Genomic DNA, 19,374 nt, shown 5'->3' on the forward strand with positions numbered 1-19,374 from the left:
CTCATATTCATCACCAAGCTGTATCAATCAAGTCTGGCATCATCCTCGGACAATAAGGCACGCCTCACATGGTCGTGAAACATACTGCTGGTTGGGGGTAAAGTGTTTCGAAATGGCAGGAACACTCTTCGGCCATATTTGGGCTACTGTTCTTCACAATTTCCTATCCAATGTGATTATGAATTTTGAAGAGAACGTGTGAGTTTGTGAGCTGATTATGATTTGTGAGGGCCCAACACTTGAAAGATTTTGAGTTCTTAAAAAAAATCTCACTTTCCGTGATCAACAGATTTGACATATTTCATGTGGTGAAAACTTAAATGTTTGGAAACTAAATTGAGTCATTGTGAAAGTGCTCAAAAAATTGAGTTTTTCGAAAATTACCTGGTGGCTCACATTACTAATAATTGTAGGAAATTAAGGTATAATAGTTTGAAATTCACTTTCTTCCCATAATATATGATTTTATTGCATTGTTAGGTACCCATGTTACAACCTACCAAGTCAAAACTAATAGCAAGTGGAGGCATCGTTATAAGCAGAATGAGACCATTATGTTATGATATGAATTATTTTTTAAACATTTGAGGGCTATCATGGTATTACCCTCAGCATTTGAAATAACATTGCATGGAGACATGTTTAATAAAGATTTTTGTGGGTGTAACATAGTCCTAAATTTACCTTGAATGTTGCACCACATGTGCATACCCATTACATGTGAATTATTTCATATTAAAGTAATGTACATGCTATGATATTGGAATGAACAAAATATAGATTAAATTAGATTTAGAGTAATTAAGAATGTTGATGTTGTACAACGTTGGGTTGAAATAATGAGAATGAAAGCAAAGCAATTTGTTTTATTGAGAAATTGTACCTAAAGATAGCTTAGAGTATGTGCATGACATCAGCACTTAATTTATGGAACACTCAATATGGCATAGTTGCTCCGAAAAAATCTATTATTATTTTTACTTTGATACACTGAAGGGTCAGCCTAGGAACCATATCCACTCACCATTTAAGTCAACCTATTCATTAATTATTGCACCGCTGGGTACAGAAGTAAAGTGAGGCATGAGAATTTGACTTTAGGGGTAGTGTTCATATGCAAAACTTTTAACTGATTCAATTAATTCTTTGTATATATTGAAAATCCTGGTACATTGTGCATGTATACTCTAATTAAGCTCATGTGTATGATAATGGACTATATTTAGTGATGTGCCTTTGCCAGTTAATTATTTTGACTATTCGGCATTGATGTTATCAACTTATAAAAGAACACTGTCTTCTTTTATGACATTCTTGTTTGATAGTTTCCCTCAACAAAGTGAAATGATGCTTAAATCTTGTCTCTTGCTGACGTATCATTTCATTTTGTTGTTTATTAACTGATAACTGTAAGTAGGGACTGTGAGAGCTGCATGGGCATCTGCTGTATATTTAAGCTTTGAAATGTGCATACATCCCTTCAAGGATACCTTAAATGGAGATATGAATGGATCACTTTTTGCAGTATGAGTGCTTCCAAATATTAATTTTAGAAATCATAATAAATTAATTATTGTTTCTCCTCCATAGGTGAACTTATTTTGTTTGCATTGGGGAATAAGAAAACATCAACTTGGAATGGTACTTGAATCATTGATTGAATATTTGATTCAGATTATGTTTATTATGATGGCTAAAATATCCTTTTGCACTCCAAATGAAGTATTCAATGCAGTGACTGTCCTCCATTTTAACTGAAATGCCTGCAGCCCACAGCCAAAGCATCTGGCACTGATGTGAACATGGCATAATGTGGTTTGAGTGTGACCGTGCCGTTTTCTTGTGAGCATCGGATGTGTTCAACTAATCAATGCTAGATTCAGGAAGCATGGTACAGAGAGTCCATAACTTCAACTGTTCACTGCCTTTGGTTTTGCCTTGGGATACTCCTAGGCCAAACATAATTTTATACTATTACATGGAGAACTTATCCTCTCAGATACCAAGAAGATGGCTATCCAAACCAATTGAACTTTACTTTGAAGTCTGCATTTTACTGTTAAGCTCCCTCTTTAAATACTTTCCCAATCATTAATTCCATTCCGAATTCTCCAATCTGTCTATTTTGGCTCATGCTCTGCAATGTCAACAGGAATGCAGGATATCTCAAAACCTATACACAATTATAATATTTTTTAAATAGTGAAGTGTTATGAGATTGTTCTCCATGAATTATTTTTCAATGGATTCCTCATTTTCAATTAGTTACCATTACTGAAAAGGAAAAGAGATCTCCTGCTAACTTTCAACTCTTCATTATTTTTCCACACCTTTTACCTTTCCCATGTCTTTTTAAATTCTTGCTAATTATGTATACTTCTGGTGAAGTTGTTATGATTTTCTACCAGGTCAGGGTTTTAGCTGGCAATGTTTCAGTGATTGGCTCCACCATCATCCTCAGGACATTCATACAGGGTCATCATTTTTGCCATCCTTATGTATCCTGTGCTTGGGCTCAGGTCAATCCTCATTTGCCGTTGCTCATAAATTCTCTATTTCACCACCCCATCTTTATTTTCTGGAGCATGGGCTCCCACAATTGAGTGAGGGCATATTCTGTATCGTGGTTGAAGGTTTATTCTTCAAAATGGATTTCAATCACTTGCTTTGGCGGACAATCTCATCTGCCATTTTTAGCCAGAATTAAGCATCATCAAAGATATCCCATGGCCCTGGGTGCAGCTGTTTTCTCAAGTAGAAGAAAGAATGATAAACATGTTTTACTATGTTGCAATTAGATAGATAGATATATTTATTCGCCATAGAACAATACATAATTGAATGGGCTTTTTTAAGATTCAATTACATTTATAGGTGCATTAATATGTATACAAACTCATAGGAATAATAATGTACATGAAATATATGAGCATTAAAGATTTTAAAATCAGATTTCCCTACATTGGCTCTTTCTATGTACTCTTGGATGCTATAAAAAAACAAAATTTACAAAGAAATCTTTTAACATTTTTTTAAAATTTATTTTCTTGGGGGAGTATTCGTTTCAACTCTTCAGCAAGTCGATTAAACAGCAGTCTTCCTGAATCTTTTGGTGTTTTGTTGTAGTACTGCTACTCGGCAATGACCATTTTGAAGATTATCCTTCCCTTGGTGTCGTACTCATGAACATCCCTATTTCTGACCAGTGAAGGGGTTTTGGTGCAGGCATACAAAATCACATTATACATATACAGGGAATGGTCATGATTTTGTGACATGTGAAATACTACCTACAGGATTTTCTTGCATTTAGTTTAAATATAGCTCTTAATGCACGTTTTTGAAGGGTGAGTGTTGTTTATCATTCTTTCTTAAAAAATCAATGTAGAATAAAAATGTCTGAAGGCAATAATTGACCATTTTCAGGGAAAAAATGTAATGCAGGGGACCAGATAAAAAACTTGAAACATTAAAAAAAACAACAATTGAAAAAATTTAAAGAAAGTATAACCTCATTTTATCCCCAAAATTGGAATAAATTTTGAAAAATCATCTTCTGCCCTTTTTGCTGCTACCAATATAGATTTCCTTTTCTGTCATCTAATTTCAGGAAGAGTAAATGTTTTGTGTAGGTATTTACATTATGGTTATGCTTTTGTTTATTATAGAGCGTACATTCTTTGAATATTGTTCATTTTGCTCTTCTTCTATTGGAGTATAAAAATGAAAATTAGAGATGGGCAAATTAGTGTTCATATGAAAGGTAAATTGAATTATTTATGGCCCTTAACCCCATCAATTATCAATGGTGACTTGATATTTTATTAATTCATATTACCTAGGGTGGGTTCTTAAATTAGGTTTCGAAACCATGTAAACGATGAAATTCTTCGGATAGAACATTCTAGGCATAAGGGCAAGGCCTGGAACTTTTCCGGGCATAATACTTAGGAGGTTAAATTGTCATGAACTCACATTTCTGTCATGAAAAAGTTCTACTTTCTTCCCAATAAAGGAATATTTTTGTGAATATTCTTGGTAAAGTGTTGCTCACTTCATTCATTCTATGTTTTTTATTTGAGTGCATGACATTTTATACTTAATGTTGAAAGTACTCTGAATTAAAATAGTGTCATTGATGCAATTTTACTCCTGAAACCCCACAAGTATACTTATATTTTTCATTGGATAGAGGCCTGTTAAACCATATTGTTAAGAAATCAAGCATTTTTTTGTAATTCATAAAAAAAAGTATTTTAATTTTTCTAAGTTTCTACTTCCATTTAAATTTGGCCCATAATGCATTTATTACTATTCAAAAGTTCTTGGGGGGTTAGTGAAAATTGATAACTTCTGCTGAGTGAGTGAATATAAATTAATAAGACTTGGAAGCAAATGGAATTTCTTGCAAGGTCTGCAGACATCAAAAACCCAGGGAAATTTGGCAAACCTCAAGGAATTCGACTTCTGTTTCTTTGGCCACCATGACACACTCTTTTGCCAATATGCAAAGTCATACCAAGGATGAGGACAGGCTGTGATCAAAGTCACAGAGGAAAAACCAAGTAGTGGTTAGGGATCACAAAAGAAAAGAGGAAGTAAATATGATTGGTGAACAATAGAAGAATTTTTTTGCCCCTAATGCCCTCTGCAACGCTTTGAAGGAAGGATATGATTATAACACAGCATTGGATTGAAATGGAGAGACTGCTCCAGAGGTTTGCGTAAGAGTAAGGGGGGGAGAGATTAATGACCAAAAATGAACATTGGGGTTTGAATGGGGGCGATGGGGGGAGGGCAATGGAAAAGTGTGGGCATAAAGCAATGGAGGGCTAGTCTTGGAATTATATGGGAGTAGGAAGAGAGAATCATAGGCCCATCATCATTGCTCATGAGATCCTTTGTTTTGGAAACTGAGGACTTTTATAAGAAGCCATTGAGAGGTTACTGTTTGAATAGTTAACGCTACCCAGCATAATGTTGTTTTTGGTGATAATTTAGCGTTCCGATACGCTGGATTCCTCAGGTTTATTGTATCTGTGGTGTGTGCAGGTTTTGTACGTTTTTCTCAAAATAATGAAGGTCATAGGAGGTCATTATTTATTTATTTCACCTAGAGTTACTTCTACCCTTGATGAAAAGGAGGCTTCTTACATGGAAAATGACAGTTCTTTATATGACTCTAACCATTATTTTCGCAACTATGTACTTAGCACATACAGGTAGAAGGTCACTGTGGATTTTATGGCAAATTCATCACATTAGTCCCTGAATTTTTTCCGAACACACATGCAAGGGTACCTGTTGTTTTCTTTTGTCATTCATTTTTTAATTTACTTTCAATCATTCAAGTGATGTAACTCTGCACGGGGATCATGCAAGATTTGCTGATATAGATTTGCTATTTTCATCAGTTTGTTTTATCTATTCTAATTGTAAATTTGACATGTGCCACAGCTTGATGACTAGGCAGTGCACTAAACTCTATTTTATCAGAGCTTCAGAAATTCTGTTTTTACTCAAGCCACTATTTTGTTTACTATCATATAGGAAGCTTTATTTTATTTTGGAATTCAATGATAATTCTTATGAGTTCTTGAAAGAGTTCAAAGGTCGACTTCCTTTCCAGTAGTACTACAATAATTCAGTTTTTTATACTGAGAACCAGTTCTCCCAAAGTGAACTTGTTGCAACCATATAAATTTTACGAGCTTTGATTGAAGTTAAAATAAGTTCTCCAAGTTGCATCCTGATTGGTTGTTCTCATTATTTAACATGTTTTGCCCGTATGACTTAATCGGAAGGCCATCTTAAGGTAATTTAATGGAATTGTGAAAACCATGGGAGAACGGAATGTTTTTTTTTCATCTGTAATTAATCAGTTCACAGATATGATCTATGGTACCAATTCATCATGGGTGCCAAAGTGAAAGTAGTTGACCAATTCACCCTTACCTGCTTGCTCCAAAAAGTGACTGCCTACATATTCATTATAATTTATTTTTTCTCTTGGTACTTCCAGCATCCCATGTACATGATGGCATCCATCATTTACTTAGTTTTTGGCTTGGCTCTAACTTCAATGTGTATCAACGTTGTCCAGGTAAGACATATGAATATGAACAAGTTATCATTTGGAATATATTGGCAATTAACTTAGCATTTATGTACGACTAGTTGTGACACAAATCTTCTTTTTGAACTCAAAACAGGAAAAGCTCTCAGACTCCTTCAGACAAGCAAGTGTGAAGCTAGGGGCAACAATGGGTCTGCAGGTCACAGAAGAGGAAGCTGCAATGGCTGCACAGAAAGTGGAACTTGCTGAAGTTCACTCGGCCGGAAAGAAGCCAAACTGAACATGAATGCACAAGCTTGGTTGGAATGTAATTTCCCTGTTTCGTCAATACTCATGAATGATCTCGCCTTTAAGGGGAAGCTCCTTGGCTTGCCACCACTTGGTTGATTTGAAAAAAGGTCTTTTAATTATTTACGCCGTAGAACCTAAATTTGATGTGTTGTGCTTTTAATGATACTGACAAAGGGCTGCTTCACATAGGTAGAACACCAGATGCCTTCCAGATATTTGTAACGACGTTTCAAACATGTTTTCATTAACACTTTAGACATACGTACTTTTGCATCAAATCTTACGGATACCTGCTGAGCTACTCTTTCTTATGCCATTAGGCATAGTCACATTTTCAAGAGCATTATCTCCAATACCTTTCATGTGTACATATAATGAGTTCAGGAATGGCCTTCACTAAAATTATGCTTTTCACTATAAAATGGAAAGCCTTGTGGTGGTTGACCATAGAACCTGATTATTTTTAAATTCTACGTAAAATCCATCCTACTCTACTTGGTTGAAATAAAAGAGAATGGTCACATTGCTACTAAAAGTTTCCTGTACTTAAATCTTCAATGGAGGTAATGGTAACAATGTTCACTCAATGCATTGAGTATAAAACTGCTGAGGGCTCTAAAAATTAAATTCTGATATGTGAATTATGGAACCGAAAATGATAGCATCATTTGTTTCAAATGCAATTAATTGGTGATTTAATAACCTTTGTACGTTACTAATCATGCCTACACACCAAAAATGTCCATCATCTGTGACCAATAGAAATTTTGCAATGTGCTTTGAGTTGCTGTTTTGGCAAGGGTATTCAGCTGATGTGTGCTACTCAATGTCTTACCATGGCAGCAAAGAAGAAACACCAGGTGAAAACACCAGCTGAATCTGTAGAATGTGAAGATCCCTTAATGTTAATTTTAAGGCAAATTATTTTTAAGTCCTAGGTTTTCATGATGCCTCAATGAACTTGTGTAATTTTATACATTCAAATGGATTAACTGATTTAAATGACTTCACTGAAAAAACGGAAGAGTAATCTGCTCAATGGTCACAATTACTTTAGTGCCTTGCTTTTTATGATCTGTCCAAGCTCATGGTTCTCTTAAGCTAACAGAGATACTTGATTGAGTGAGATAAGCTCTCTAGAAAGGTAAAATTCTGCCTGCACACCCCTAAAAATTCTTTGCTTGGGGTAAGAGACTGAATTTCTTCATGCTTATTTATCATCTTATGGCATCGATGGCCTTTGGCATTCAACAAGCATTAGTTTTACAAACTTAATCCAAAATGTACATGATGAAATAACAAACAAGTTACTTTTTGTAAAAAATAATATTCTTTATAAAATAAAGTTTAAAATCTTTCACCATGTTTAATGGGCTGGTATGATTCCTGTATGTAATGCAAATCAATCATAAACAGTTTCTATTTTCTGATTGTACTTTTTTATTGTCCAGGGAAACAAATGGATATTAAATTCAATATAACCATTATAGTAATCAACAGCTAAACTTATTGCGGATAACAGTCATATGTTTACAATTATGATAATATTTATGAAATTCAGAAAATCATAATGGAATATAAAATCACTTTACCCTGATGTTTACTAAGAATAAGTTATTTCACATACATACAATTAAAATGCAAAGTTATTCACCTGAGATTAAGATGCTTTTAAGTCAATTATTCAACTTTCACTTACGCAAAATTTACAGGCACAAGAAGATATCAAAAGCAATATAAATACAGCAGAACGTTCAAATACCCAACAAACGTATGAAGCTATTACGATAGCTCCTCTTTTCCATTGGAAACAGTTTTCAAACTCCTCGCACTTTGCACTATTTGAACCATGCACTTGCCAAATTCTTCCAACACAACTCTCTCGAGGTGAGAGTCAGAAACATCCTTCTGATGGGCGTCAACTACTTGAGCCACCAAACACTGACATGTTGCCTCAATGACAGCCGATGACATTAAAACCCGTGGCTTTTTAGATGCATAGGACAGATGAGCGGTCTTTTGATGTTGTGACTCTGACTTTATACCTTTTAATTTAACAAAAGGATCATGGAAATTTTCCATGTCAACAATCGTTTTCAGTGCTGCATTGCCATCCAAGAAAGGTTTTGTGGAGTTTCTACAACCAACACACCGACACATATCAGTGCATGAAATTTTGGCTTCATAACATTCACAGTAATTTTTAAGACAACCCGAGCGTTTGCATTGGCATCCTTTGTTATGTCGTCGCCCATCTCCGACTGTTCCTTTCCCTATTTTTGGTCGAAAAGCATCACGATTCCTATCAAGGCACAACTTGATGGCTTTCTGACGTTCCTCTTCATGCTCCAGATTGTTGGAACAGTTAAGACACTTACAATTATTGCAAAACTCCCCATTGGCAAAACATTCACAGTAAAGCTTAAGGCATTGCGACTTGGTGCAGTTGCATGGTTTTCTGGGCAACAGAATGTCAAGGGGTACATTTTTGCCACGGGCCGATTTAGGGTCATCCTTGGAAACTTCTTCGGTCATCGGCTTGGGCTTGACAGTGCTGAGTGCCTTGGCCTTGGACGTTTGTGGATCCTGTTTGGCTTGGGGAATGACCACCATTTGCAGAGTGGGGCCGGACTTCAACGGAAGTTGGGCGGTAGGCGTCACGGGAGTGCTAACACAGCTCACAGCCGGCCCGCTTTTAACTGCGTTCACATACTGTACATACTGCAGCTGTTTTCCCTGAATTTTTGGAACACTCTTTGTTTTCACAATATTTTGTGCAGTGTAGTGCACTATTTGGCCTGTGCTGGTCACTGCTGCCATCACAGGATTGACACCACCGCCCTGCACTGCCGGAGAAGCTTGTATGAATATTCTCTGCTGTCCAGAAGTACTTACTGGAAGTTGGTTGGACATTGCACCGCCAATGTTAGGAGCTGGGATGATCCTTATTGGTGCATTTCTCATGGTTGCAGGTATGACAGTGATTTTTGTGGGTGAACCAGTTATTGAGGATGGGACTCTCATCAGCCTAAGGCCTTGTCCAACATTCTGTTGAACCTTAACTGGAGAGAGTGGCGCATCAACCATTGCCTGACTACCTGCAAAGTGAAATGAAGTACTGTCACTGAATGTTTCATATCGAAAAATTAAAACTGCAACAGACATTCCACCGACTAAATATGAAAAACAACTTCCTATTATCCAGAAGTAGTGCCAAAGAACTGTTTCCTCAGTAGCAGGCGGAAATTAGGTGTACATTTTGTTAAAAAAACTGAAATTAAAAATGTGGGTACAACAGGATCCAAAATCCACTCTTATCCTAATTACTTCTTTTAAGCTCTTTCTTGTATTGTATAAAGCATCCAGTCAGCTGGTTCCAACATTAAACCGAGAATTATTCATTATTGACAAATATTTGCACCAGTGAAAACATTTTAAAAAGTTTCCCATTTAAATGAAATTGTTAATTTGTAAGAGAAAGGCTACGCCTTTGCCAGACATAAAAGATTTTATTGAGAGGACCTTTCTAAGACAAAGGAATACTTGAACAATTACCCAAACAAGTTTTTTTTTTCGTGTCAACATATAATGATCGCACAATAATTTGGGTTCCAACCAACCAAAATTCAGTCCACGGGGGATGATTTAAAATATGGCACATGCATTTGATGGTGACATACTCTTTTTAACATAATGTGTAATAATAAGAACTTTTCTCCACCATAACCTAAAAATCTCAATGCAATGAAAAGTGGGCACTTATTCTAGCGACTCAACAGAGGCGTAGAGGATCCAAGAAGAATAATCTTACACATATGATATAAGAGGGCGAATAAGGTAAATGGTTAGTTTTATTGGGATAAGAATCATGATCATTACACATATTTAGGATATGTTGTGGCCTTCATCACCCGCTTCTATCCTATGTTTTCTGAGTTGAATCAATCATTGGCTTCTTACCAATATGGAATGTTGATATGTGGAATAACCAAGTATTTATTTTCCTGAAATGAATTGCTTCCACAAAGTGACGCCTGAAGCCATTCTGTTCAATGTCACAGTCAGGTACATGACCCGGGTTTCAACCTTGATCATCGAAACCCAGGTCATATCGCAATAAATTTTCTGTGGAATCACAAAGTTACTATTTATTCATTTCCAAGATGAATCGATTCCATAAAATTACGCCAGAAACCATCAATTAAACTTCACAAATTAAATTGCCTTTGTAATGAAAATTCAAAAATTACTGTGCAAATTGGAGACACAACAAGTACTAAAAGAATTAAAGTAACAAAAGCCTTTCAGAAGCTGTTTCATTGTGACTTCAGTTGAAAACAAAGACAAAAGAAGCATGAGTAAACAAAGCTAATGAACACTTAACAATATTGGGGTTAAATCGAGGAAAACATGGCATATTCCACAGCCATGGATAATTTATGGAGTGCCTTTCTCAATAGAGGGAGATAATATCCAAAACAGCTGGCTTAAAAAACGCTATGCTGTTAAAATATAATAAATACGCTTGGGTGAGACTGGTCAGAAATATTTGACCAGTGTAAGCTGGATAACTGAAGACTAACTCAGCCAGGGGATTGCAGTGATTTTAGAGTGGGTAACAAGAATATTGCATGAAGGTCAAGTGAAACATTAAAATTGGGCATACATTTAGGCCGATAACCATTTCACACATTTAAGCAGATGCTGGCTAAAAGTGATAAGGCAGTAAGGGCACTGGGAGAAAACTGCTTTAATTGAATAAAGATTTAAAAGAAGGGTTGAATGTAAGAGAAAGTTGACGTCAATTTGAATTTAAAATGATTGAAAACTTTGCTACAAGGTTCATGCATTATCACTTTGAAGTCTTGTATTTGAAGCAAGATTATAAATTGATTGCTATAAGCTTCTAATATGAGGGCAGGAAGATTAATGTCAATCAAATCAAAATAGGCGCTTGAAATTTAAGATATGCGAAGAAATGGAATTAAGATTATGCAGCGATGGTAGAGTAAGTCAACTGAAACATGGATTGGGGGAGTTATACTTATCTCATATGAAGGAAGGGTCAATGCAGTGGTTAAAAGGGAAATGAAATAATCGGGAAAAATGAGTTCAACTTGCATTTAGGTACTTAAGCAATCCACAACAATTTACAGTACTCAAGCCAGTCTAAACCACTTCTAATCCTTGAATTGCCTGGATAAGTTGAAGTCAATTAACCATTAGTTTAGCGACAGTTACACTCCCACGTTTAGTACCAGGATAAAACTCTGTGTTAATAAGAATAACACGGATAATTTTGGCTTTTTCCAACGTATATCGTTAAGATTGTAAGTACCACTGTAGTCTTTCATAATTTAATATTCGATCAATTTAGAATTGGTTGAATCAAATTCAGTCAATGCTATTTGTTTTCATGCGGCTGTATTAATTTGATTCATTTGCATTCACGGTACATATATGAAAATTTATTCTTAACGAATTTAACAAAATAGCCACCAATAAAGTCACAGAAACAACTAATTCCCAGGCCAACTTGCGATAGCACCTAAATAACAACTGTTTCCCTTCAGTTACAGCCGAGTACAACATTCTCAATATTTTGAAAACGCAGTAAACTGAGATAAACATTGTTTTGATATCATGGATTACTTTCGTCGCCCAAAAAAAGTTCGAAAAGGAAAGCAAAATGGCTAATGGCAGTTGCGCATGCGCACTCATTCAAAATATGCATATCGCTCGTTCAAAGTATAAGTGAAACAATGGCAAAATCGTCGACAGCTAATGCGAAACAAAGAAAACGTTAGTATGAAACGTGCTAATTTACTTAACGAAGGTTATTAGTTTGAAAATAAGGTATAAATGATAACATTGATGGATGGATTTTGGCGGGAACTACGTTGTACTAAATTGAAATATCATTACATAGGTAGCCAACTAATCGTACCTACTTATACCTGTACATGAAGAAGGCGCAATATTACAGAGTGACAGTACAATGTGTAGGAAAGAACACAACAGATGTTTTTTTGAGAGAATAATTTGCAAAGCGTTAACGTAGTAATTCTACACCAAAGGCTTCCGGGCACGAATAAAAAAAGGAGCACTGGGAACCTTGAACCAACACTAAATATATCTTTAGACGATGCAACTGTGAACGGCAAGATGTAAATAACAGGAAATCCACTGGAAAGAAATTTCAGCTTGGGTGTATGTACACATGCAATTATGATATAAGATCCTAAGTCACGCTTATGGTTGTATTCAATTGAAAATTAGGAACTACTCTACTGATGAGGATGGAACAAGAACGAAAGATCAATATAATAGCAAATGAATACAACAAATTACCTTGAGCTTGTACTGTATCTTCATTCATATTGAGTAATAAAGCTCCAATCGAAATCGAATTGTCCAAGTCGATTGTAGTCGGAACTTTTTATTTCGATCTATCGAGACCTTAGCGCGTGTCCTATCGATTCCCAGCATTTCTTTGAGCAATAAGTTGCAAGTGGTGGTAAATAACGCCGGTTAATGGTGATATTATGTTAATTTTGTGCAATTGGGAAGCTTGATTAAATTTTATTTTTTAAGAAATCACGTATATTTTCTTCGATTGCCATGAATAAGTTGAAAATGGCTGCTATCCAGGAGAGTAAGTTTTGGTACCGACAGTTTGTTGATATATTTGTGTAGTTGTTGCTCCTGGAATTATTTGAATTTCTTCGATTATGCTTTTAGGGCTAAAGTTAAAACGGGTACAAATTGATACGTGGACCACAAGAGAAAAGTTATGCCTTGCCTCTGCAGTTCTCAGAAGTGGAGATCAAAATTGGTAATTAAATTGAGCTTGGCCCTTAAATAACCCTTGAAAGTCTTTTACTTTTGTTTATTCAATGGTTATATTTGGACCTGTTATATGTGTTTAATTAAGTGATGACAAAATTTTCTGTTGCCACGAAATGAGTTGTTAACATTTGTATTTCATAATGACGTAGGGTGTCTGTTAGCCGAACGTTGAGAGGCTTCGACGAACTGAATAGACCACCTGACTGGTTTTCTCAAAAGAATTGTGCTCTTCAATATTCAAGCCTATTGGAAAAGGTCGACACACCAAAACGTAAAAGAGGTGAGCGGGGTGAAGTTCATGTGGAAACCCCGGGAGAATGCATTGTAAGAAAGCTGACTTCTGGTAAGTTGTGAAAACACCTCTTATTTTTTGATTCCGCTTCATACTATTATAAAAGTGTAATTTCTCTACTATGAGGATATCCATTGTGTGGATTTTACTAATGATAAAACCTTCCAAAGGGAAATATATGGTAAAGAATTGGAGGGGGAGTATCATACTTCGTAATGCTCATATAATTTATTTCGTCACCTCTTCAGCATTGTTTTGATGAACTTGTGATTGGCTTTCGCACGGTAAACTTTCAGTCAACTTGTGTAGGCCGGAATGGGGAAGAAACTGAAAGTTGTAGTCCGACTTATTGCAGTTAAACTAGTGGCCGGGGAAGTGATGAGGTGATAATATACACAAAATATCTAATCGGTTTCCAAGCACTGAACAGACTATTTGTCGGAAGTGAGGATCTATATACAGCCACTTGTGCCTTGCAAATGTGACAGTATGTCTAACCTTTTGGTAAAATCCATCTCCTCGGAAATAAAGCTTTCTTCAATCAGCCGCATTTCCCCGTAATTTTTTGCCGCGGCAAATGGTTTTCATAAATTACATGGCAACTTATTTGTTTCCTAAGACATCTTTATGAATATGGTGTTAATTCTTCTAGGACGAAATCACTACCATCATTTTAAGTTGTCGTGCTTAGGAATTCTTAGATATAGTCCTGAGAAAGTATTTAGAAATAGAAGCAAAGAGGCGAGAAGAAAAGACACAATCCCCATTTTCCCCTTGTCGTTTTTGGGAAAGAGAGTTACACAGAAGACACAAATGCCAGTACTGTACCTAGCCGAAAATTTAGTACAATTTTTGTAAACCATGGGTTGAATCATTAACTAATTAAACAAGTTTCGACTTCATCTGCAAACTGTGGTGTAAACACTGAATGTCCTAATTACTTGTTGAAGCATATCATAGAAAAAATACTACGTGATGATTTATTTTATGTATTAACATTGTAGGGTACAGTGTTTTCTAATATATTGAGCTGCATTATCTAATGGCTGAATGCTAAAATTCAAGCTATTTTAGTTACCGAGTATTTGTTTGATTGCCAAAGAAATAGTGCATTCTTAAGAATTTTAAGTATAAGATTAGCTTAGTTTAGCCCTCCATTGTCTGAACCTTGAAGCTTGTTATACATTACTTTCATTTCACTTATAAAATTATTATTTAGTAAACTATTATTTTTTAAATATGATCAGTAGCACCATCTTACACATGTATGGAGGAGGGTGAGATTTAATTGGTAGGTTGCCAGTGGTCATTAAATCCTTCCTCACTTCTCACCAAAGTGGGAAGCAATATTTTGGCTTGACCGTGGCATCTTTCCTCCCTCTTTAATGAGCTCTTCTTGAACAATTTTTGAACCACCGTCAAATCCGTCTTCAACTTCTTTCCATCCACCTGTGTCTATTGCATTGACAATGTTTCTCCTCTCTTTGACACTTTCACTGGTAGCATTCGTTACTCCCATTCGCCTTAACAAAATTTTCCCACCATTGTCTTCACTGCTGTAACAGAATTCAATTTCCCGACCTTTCTCAGGTGTGTTGATGTGAAGAACACCAACAATCAATGCCTTTTATTTCAATATATTTTTGAAATTATCACTTTCAGACCTTAACATCCCTTCAAATTCCTATCATCATTGCAGAAACAAAGATTCTGCTTTCCCTAGAACTTCCACCACTTGGAAAACATAAATATTACAACATAAATATTAAGGTTGCAACACCAACTTGATTTGCCTCCACCTCAATGAGCAGAAATTAAAAAAAATTTAATCCACCACCTTTCTGTGCCAATTTCAAATAAAAATTCATCAAATTTCTTCTATCCATATTTAGCCAGTTACCTTCTCTGTTTTTGAACACCATCACAAATCAATCTCTTCCCCAGCAGATTAAATTTAAAAAAAACACCCATCTCCCATGGACTTGCTTTACAAAAAGTCCATCTCCTTGACTCTTACAGGGTGCGGCAACATAACTTCCCTTTTTGAATGGGTTTTGCCTCTTAAAAGAGTACGTTATGTTGCCGCAGCCTGTGTGAATGTATCTTTACCCACAACAACTCAGCAGTTCAAATTTGGGTCTGGGGCCTTGTGTCTGCTCTCAAACCCCCTCCCCATTCCCCCCTCCTCCCTTCCCCTGCCTCCTTCATTCCCCTCCCACTTTTTTCTGCCATCATCACTTGTGCAGTCTTTCTGTAGTTTTGTACCTTGTTTGTTAAAGATGGCTTCATTATCGAAGGGGCAGGATCTATTTTGTCCCCTATCCTTTGGCACTCCTTTTTAGTCACCTTGTTTTCCTCCCCATCTCCCTCCTCCTCCGCTCTACTTCTTTCATACCTCATTGCTACCCTGCTGACCCGCCCTTCTCTGTGCTACTTCAAAACAAATAAAAGTGACAGCAATAACCAGCTGGTTCTGCAGGAGCCCTGCATTCCTCAGTGAGTGATCAATAGCTTCCCAGTCCTCACTCTTCTCCCTTCTTCCCTCGTTTCAACCCCACCCCACAAATAATGGCCATTGACACCCTGCCCCTCTGGTGCTATTCCCTCTTGGCCATAAACTAAGGGCCCATTCAGACTGAAGAGTGTATCCTGGAAAAATCGATCTCCTTTCATTAGACCAGGAATTGAAATTTAGCCCAGCTTAGTAGCTTAGTCACCTGGCATGAAGAAGACAATACTTCCATACGAATGGATGTTAAACACAATGGAAAACCCTTAAATGCCATTCAACCCTTCACTCCTTTGATTATTGGAATTCCTAAGCATTGAGTTGTGATGATCTTGGAAAATGCTGTTTTCGTTTGCCCTTTGATACTGCATGTAGTGTGCTGCTGCAAATAATACACTCCTCTATGTGCATTAACCTTTGAAGTTGGTCAATATTCTTGTTCAGCTTGATTGATTGGTTTTAATGGAGTGTAATCAACAATTGTAAAGTAAAATTAAAATATTGTTCGTATCCACAGGTTATGGATATGAACAAAAGTTATATTAATATTGTAATAATGCCTCATGCCCACAAAGTAACAGCTTCCGGTGTGAATTTTTTGAAATCTCTTATGTTGAAAAGGATGGCTGTTTATTTAATCCAAGTATTGATTATTAATGAGTGTGGCACACATAAAAGTCAGCATTCCAAGTGAAATGGATTCATAAATGAGTCAATTTTACATGTATTTTTGGCTTTGTTGCTTTTGAATATGGGAGGGGATATATGCAATCTATCGAATAGCCTGGCTAACAATTAGTAGTAGAGACTGAATATGAGGCCTATGTGGTTATACATACGAATTTGCAATCATGTATTTCACGTACTAACCAGCAAATAAGAGCAGTGATGTCAAAATCCAAAGAGTGAAATTTATGAAGTAGCCATACTTGCATTCATCAATCATTGCATTTCAGTGTAAATTTTTAGGTGGAAAAATTGGTATTGATAATAAAATTTTAAATTTAATAAATAATTTATTTGGTTCAGCAATCGTTGTTAAAATTAAAATGGAAAAATCATTGGAAAACAAGCACGTAATATTATTTATTTTCATTCATTATCCGATTGGTTAATCTGATTGCTTTAGATCCTTTTACCTAGGTATGACATTAGATGGCAGTATTGATGGAAATATCAAAGAATATGATCCGAGTGTTTGAAACATTACAAGCTGATGTTTCTTATTTTCTCTTCATTTGAGGAATAAGAGAAACTTTGTATACCAACAAAATTTTTTCAATACAGTGCTATCAGTTTCATCATATAGGTGACATATTCAGGCACAATTCTCTTAAAGGACATGCGTCAATACATACGAGTGAAGGCTCCGATAGAAAGAAAAGGGGGAGGGTGATGAGATGAGGGGTGATTGGTCATGGTTCCGAGGAGGTGGAGGAAGGAGGGGGGTGAGGATGGAAGGCTAAGGTTGGTGCGGAAAGCTTGAAGTGGAGGTACGGAAGTAAGGGGCTGTGGGTTGAACGTGGTGTCATCAGTGGGGTTGTTTAGGTATTGGAAGGGATTCCAACATGGGTAGAGTGATTAAGTAAGGTGGGGTAAGGTGATTGGAGTAGTAGTATTTAGGGGAGGCAACCAACAGCTGAGGTCAATGGACAGGAAAGGATGAAGGGTGGAGAGAAATCTGGCGTCAACATCAGCCTACTCTTTACGAAAGGCTCCAAGGGGTTCGCAGCTTAAAGTCCCATCCGACAGACGGCATACTCACTCAAAGTGCCCTCCACAACAAAGCAACTCAAGTAGGGATCGAGATACAACTAAAAATATTCAATGCCACCAGGATTCGAACCCAGCCCTCTGGGTGGGAAGCCAGTACTATAGCTACTGCGTCATCTGGATCCCCTAAGGTGGTTGGAGTGTTCTGGTTATTGCTACTAATGTGTTAGTTTGAGGGAGATATCATGGAGGGAGCGAGTAAGGGGAAAAAGGCTCTGGTTGACCAGCTTCTCCATTATTTGGGCCTTCTTAATCTTCAATTGTTCTCGTCCATTCATCTTCCATCCCTTCCTCTCCTCGTGTAGAATTTCCAGGATGAAGTCACCGGTGCGGTCCGCTTCCCCCGGGTGTTTGGCTAAGTGCGGCTGGTCACAGTTCCCCTTCTTATAGCTGCATTTATGCTCGCCAGCTCGTACTTTTAAAGATCTCCCAGTCTGATCGATGTATGCAGCCCTACAATCATTGGACTTGTATTGCAATTGTAGAAGCTACTTTCGTCCATCCTGTTTATTTTGTCTTCAGTGCGGTTCACCAAGGATCTCAAGGAGTTGGTATTTTTAAAAGTGAGAACTTTCGGGCTATGCTCTGTGGTATCCCTCCAAAGTATGTCATTTTGCACCACCTTTCGGATTCTGCTGTCCCTACTGTGCTTTGCAGGAGATTCTAGGCTCTAAAGGAGTGTTTCTTGTGGAGCACAGTCTTGATCAACAACTGTTTATTGTGTCCATTTTTCACCATGATGTGTTTTATAGTTTCCAACTCTTGATTGAAATTTTCTTCTAATAGGGGAATGTTAGTAACATATTTAGGAGGAAATGAAAGGAAGCCAGTTTCTGAGAGGAATGGTGCTGTGAGCTGTCATGGATCACCATGATCCGTGCTGGAAGTTTTCCTAAAAACTGCAAAGTGTTATCTGATGTAGTCTCTGGAACAAGTGACATTGAGAAAACTTAAGCTATTGTCAGTTCCCTTTTCGCAAGTAAATTTTATGCCGGTTTGAAATGAATTTAAAGAGTTGAGGAAGATAGGTATCTCTTGGTCCGGTCCATATGGAAAAAACATCATCAACTTACCTTAACCAACAATTGATGTGTTTTGTCCTGAGTGAATCTGATCAGAAAAATTCCTGCTCCAAATTGCCCATGAAAAGATCTGTGAGGAGAGGTGACAAGAGGGACCCCATCCCTCATAACTGATTTTTATGTCCCTCCCTCATAACTTAATCAGTTATGTCTGATGGGGTCCCTCTTGAGGGACCCCATCAGACATAACTCATTTTTGGACAAGGCCTTCTTTGCCTAGGGCGCAGTCAACAATCAAATTCTCAAATTCTTGTTGAGGACAGGGAGGTTTGTGATATTTTTTAACCCTTTTTCAATTAGGGAAGTGGCATCTTGGTTGAATTCTACGTCTGATAAATTGATAAATAACCGTACAAAGTTTGTCTTATTCCTCAAACTGAATGTTCTCCAAGGTTGAGCCTGATACCATTGAAATTCTCTTCCTTTCTTAATTTAATTGTTTATTTGTTATTGATAAATTTTTTCCACAACTGCTTTCATTTTCATTGGGAAAACCAATGTA

General features: G+C 36.8%; 3 protein-coding genes across 3 annotated transcripts in view; 2 read left to right on the forward strand and 1 right to left on the reverse strand.

Annotated features, from left to right (window-relative positions):
- Nucleotides 1–7,797, forward strand: part of LOC139691411 (TWiK family of potassium channels protein 12-like) — a 39,708-nt gene extending 31,911 nt beyond the window's left edge. Inside the window, exons 5-6 of the mRNA XM_071589209.1 lie at nucleotides 6,023–6,103; nucleotides 6,213–7,797. Of these exons, the coding sequence (XP_071445310.1) occupies nucleotides 6,023–6,103; nucleotides 6,213–6,356 (225 nt within the window). The 3' untranslated portion in view covers nucleotides 6,357–7,797. The remainder of the gene's footprint in view (nucleotides 1–6,022; nucleotides 6,104–6,212) is intronic.
- A 55-nt stretch (nucleotides 7,798–7,852) lies between these two features.
- Nucleotides 7,853–12,754, reverse strand: LOC139691412 (protein lin-54 homolog). Its single transcript, XM_071589210.1, has 2 exons — nucleotides 12,719–12,754; nucleotides 7,853–9,465 (listed from the first exon to the last, which is right to left on the reverse strand). Exons 1-2 carry the CDS (start codon nucleotides 12,744–12,746, stop codon nucleotides 8,150–8,152), a joined length of 1,344 nt encoding a protein of 447 aa, XP_071445311.1. The 5' UTR covers nucleotides 12,747–12,754; the 3' UTR covers nucleotides 7,853–8,149.
- A 116-nt stretch (nucleotides 12,755–12,870) lies between these two features.
- The window catches only part of LOC139691407 (bromodomain-containing protein 8-like), a 101,878-nt gene continuing 95,374 nt past the window's right edge, over nucleotides 12,871–19,374 (forward strand). Inside the window, exons 1-3 of the mRNA XM_071589206.1 lie at nucleotides 12,871–13,022; nucleotides 13,109–13,202; nucleotides 13,366–13,559. Coding sequence (XP_071445307.1) covers nucleotides 12,989–13,022; nucleotides 13,109–13,202; nucleotides 13,366–13,559 — 322 coding nt within the window. The 5' untranslated portion in view covers nucleotides 12,871–12,988. The remainder of the gene's footprint in view (nucleotides 13,023–13,108; nucleotides 13,203–13,365; nucleotides 13,560–19,374) is intronic.

This window comes from Hetaerina americana, unplaced genomic scaffold, assembly GCF_022747635.1.
Source record: "Hetaerina americana unplaced genomic scaffold, ioHetAmer1.1.p SCAF_34, whole genome shotgun sequence".
NCBI lineage: Eukaryota > Metazoa > Arthropoda > Insecta > Odonata > Calopterygidae > Hetaerina > Hetaerina americana.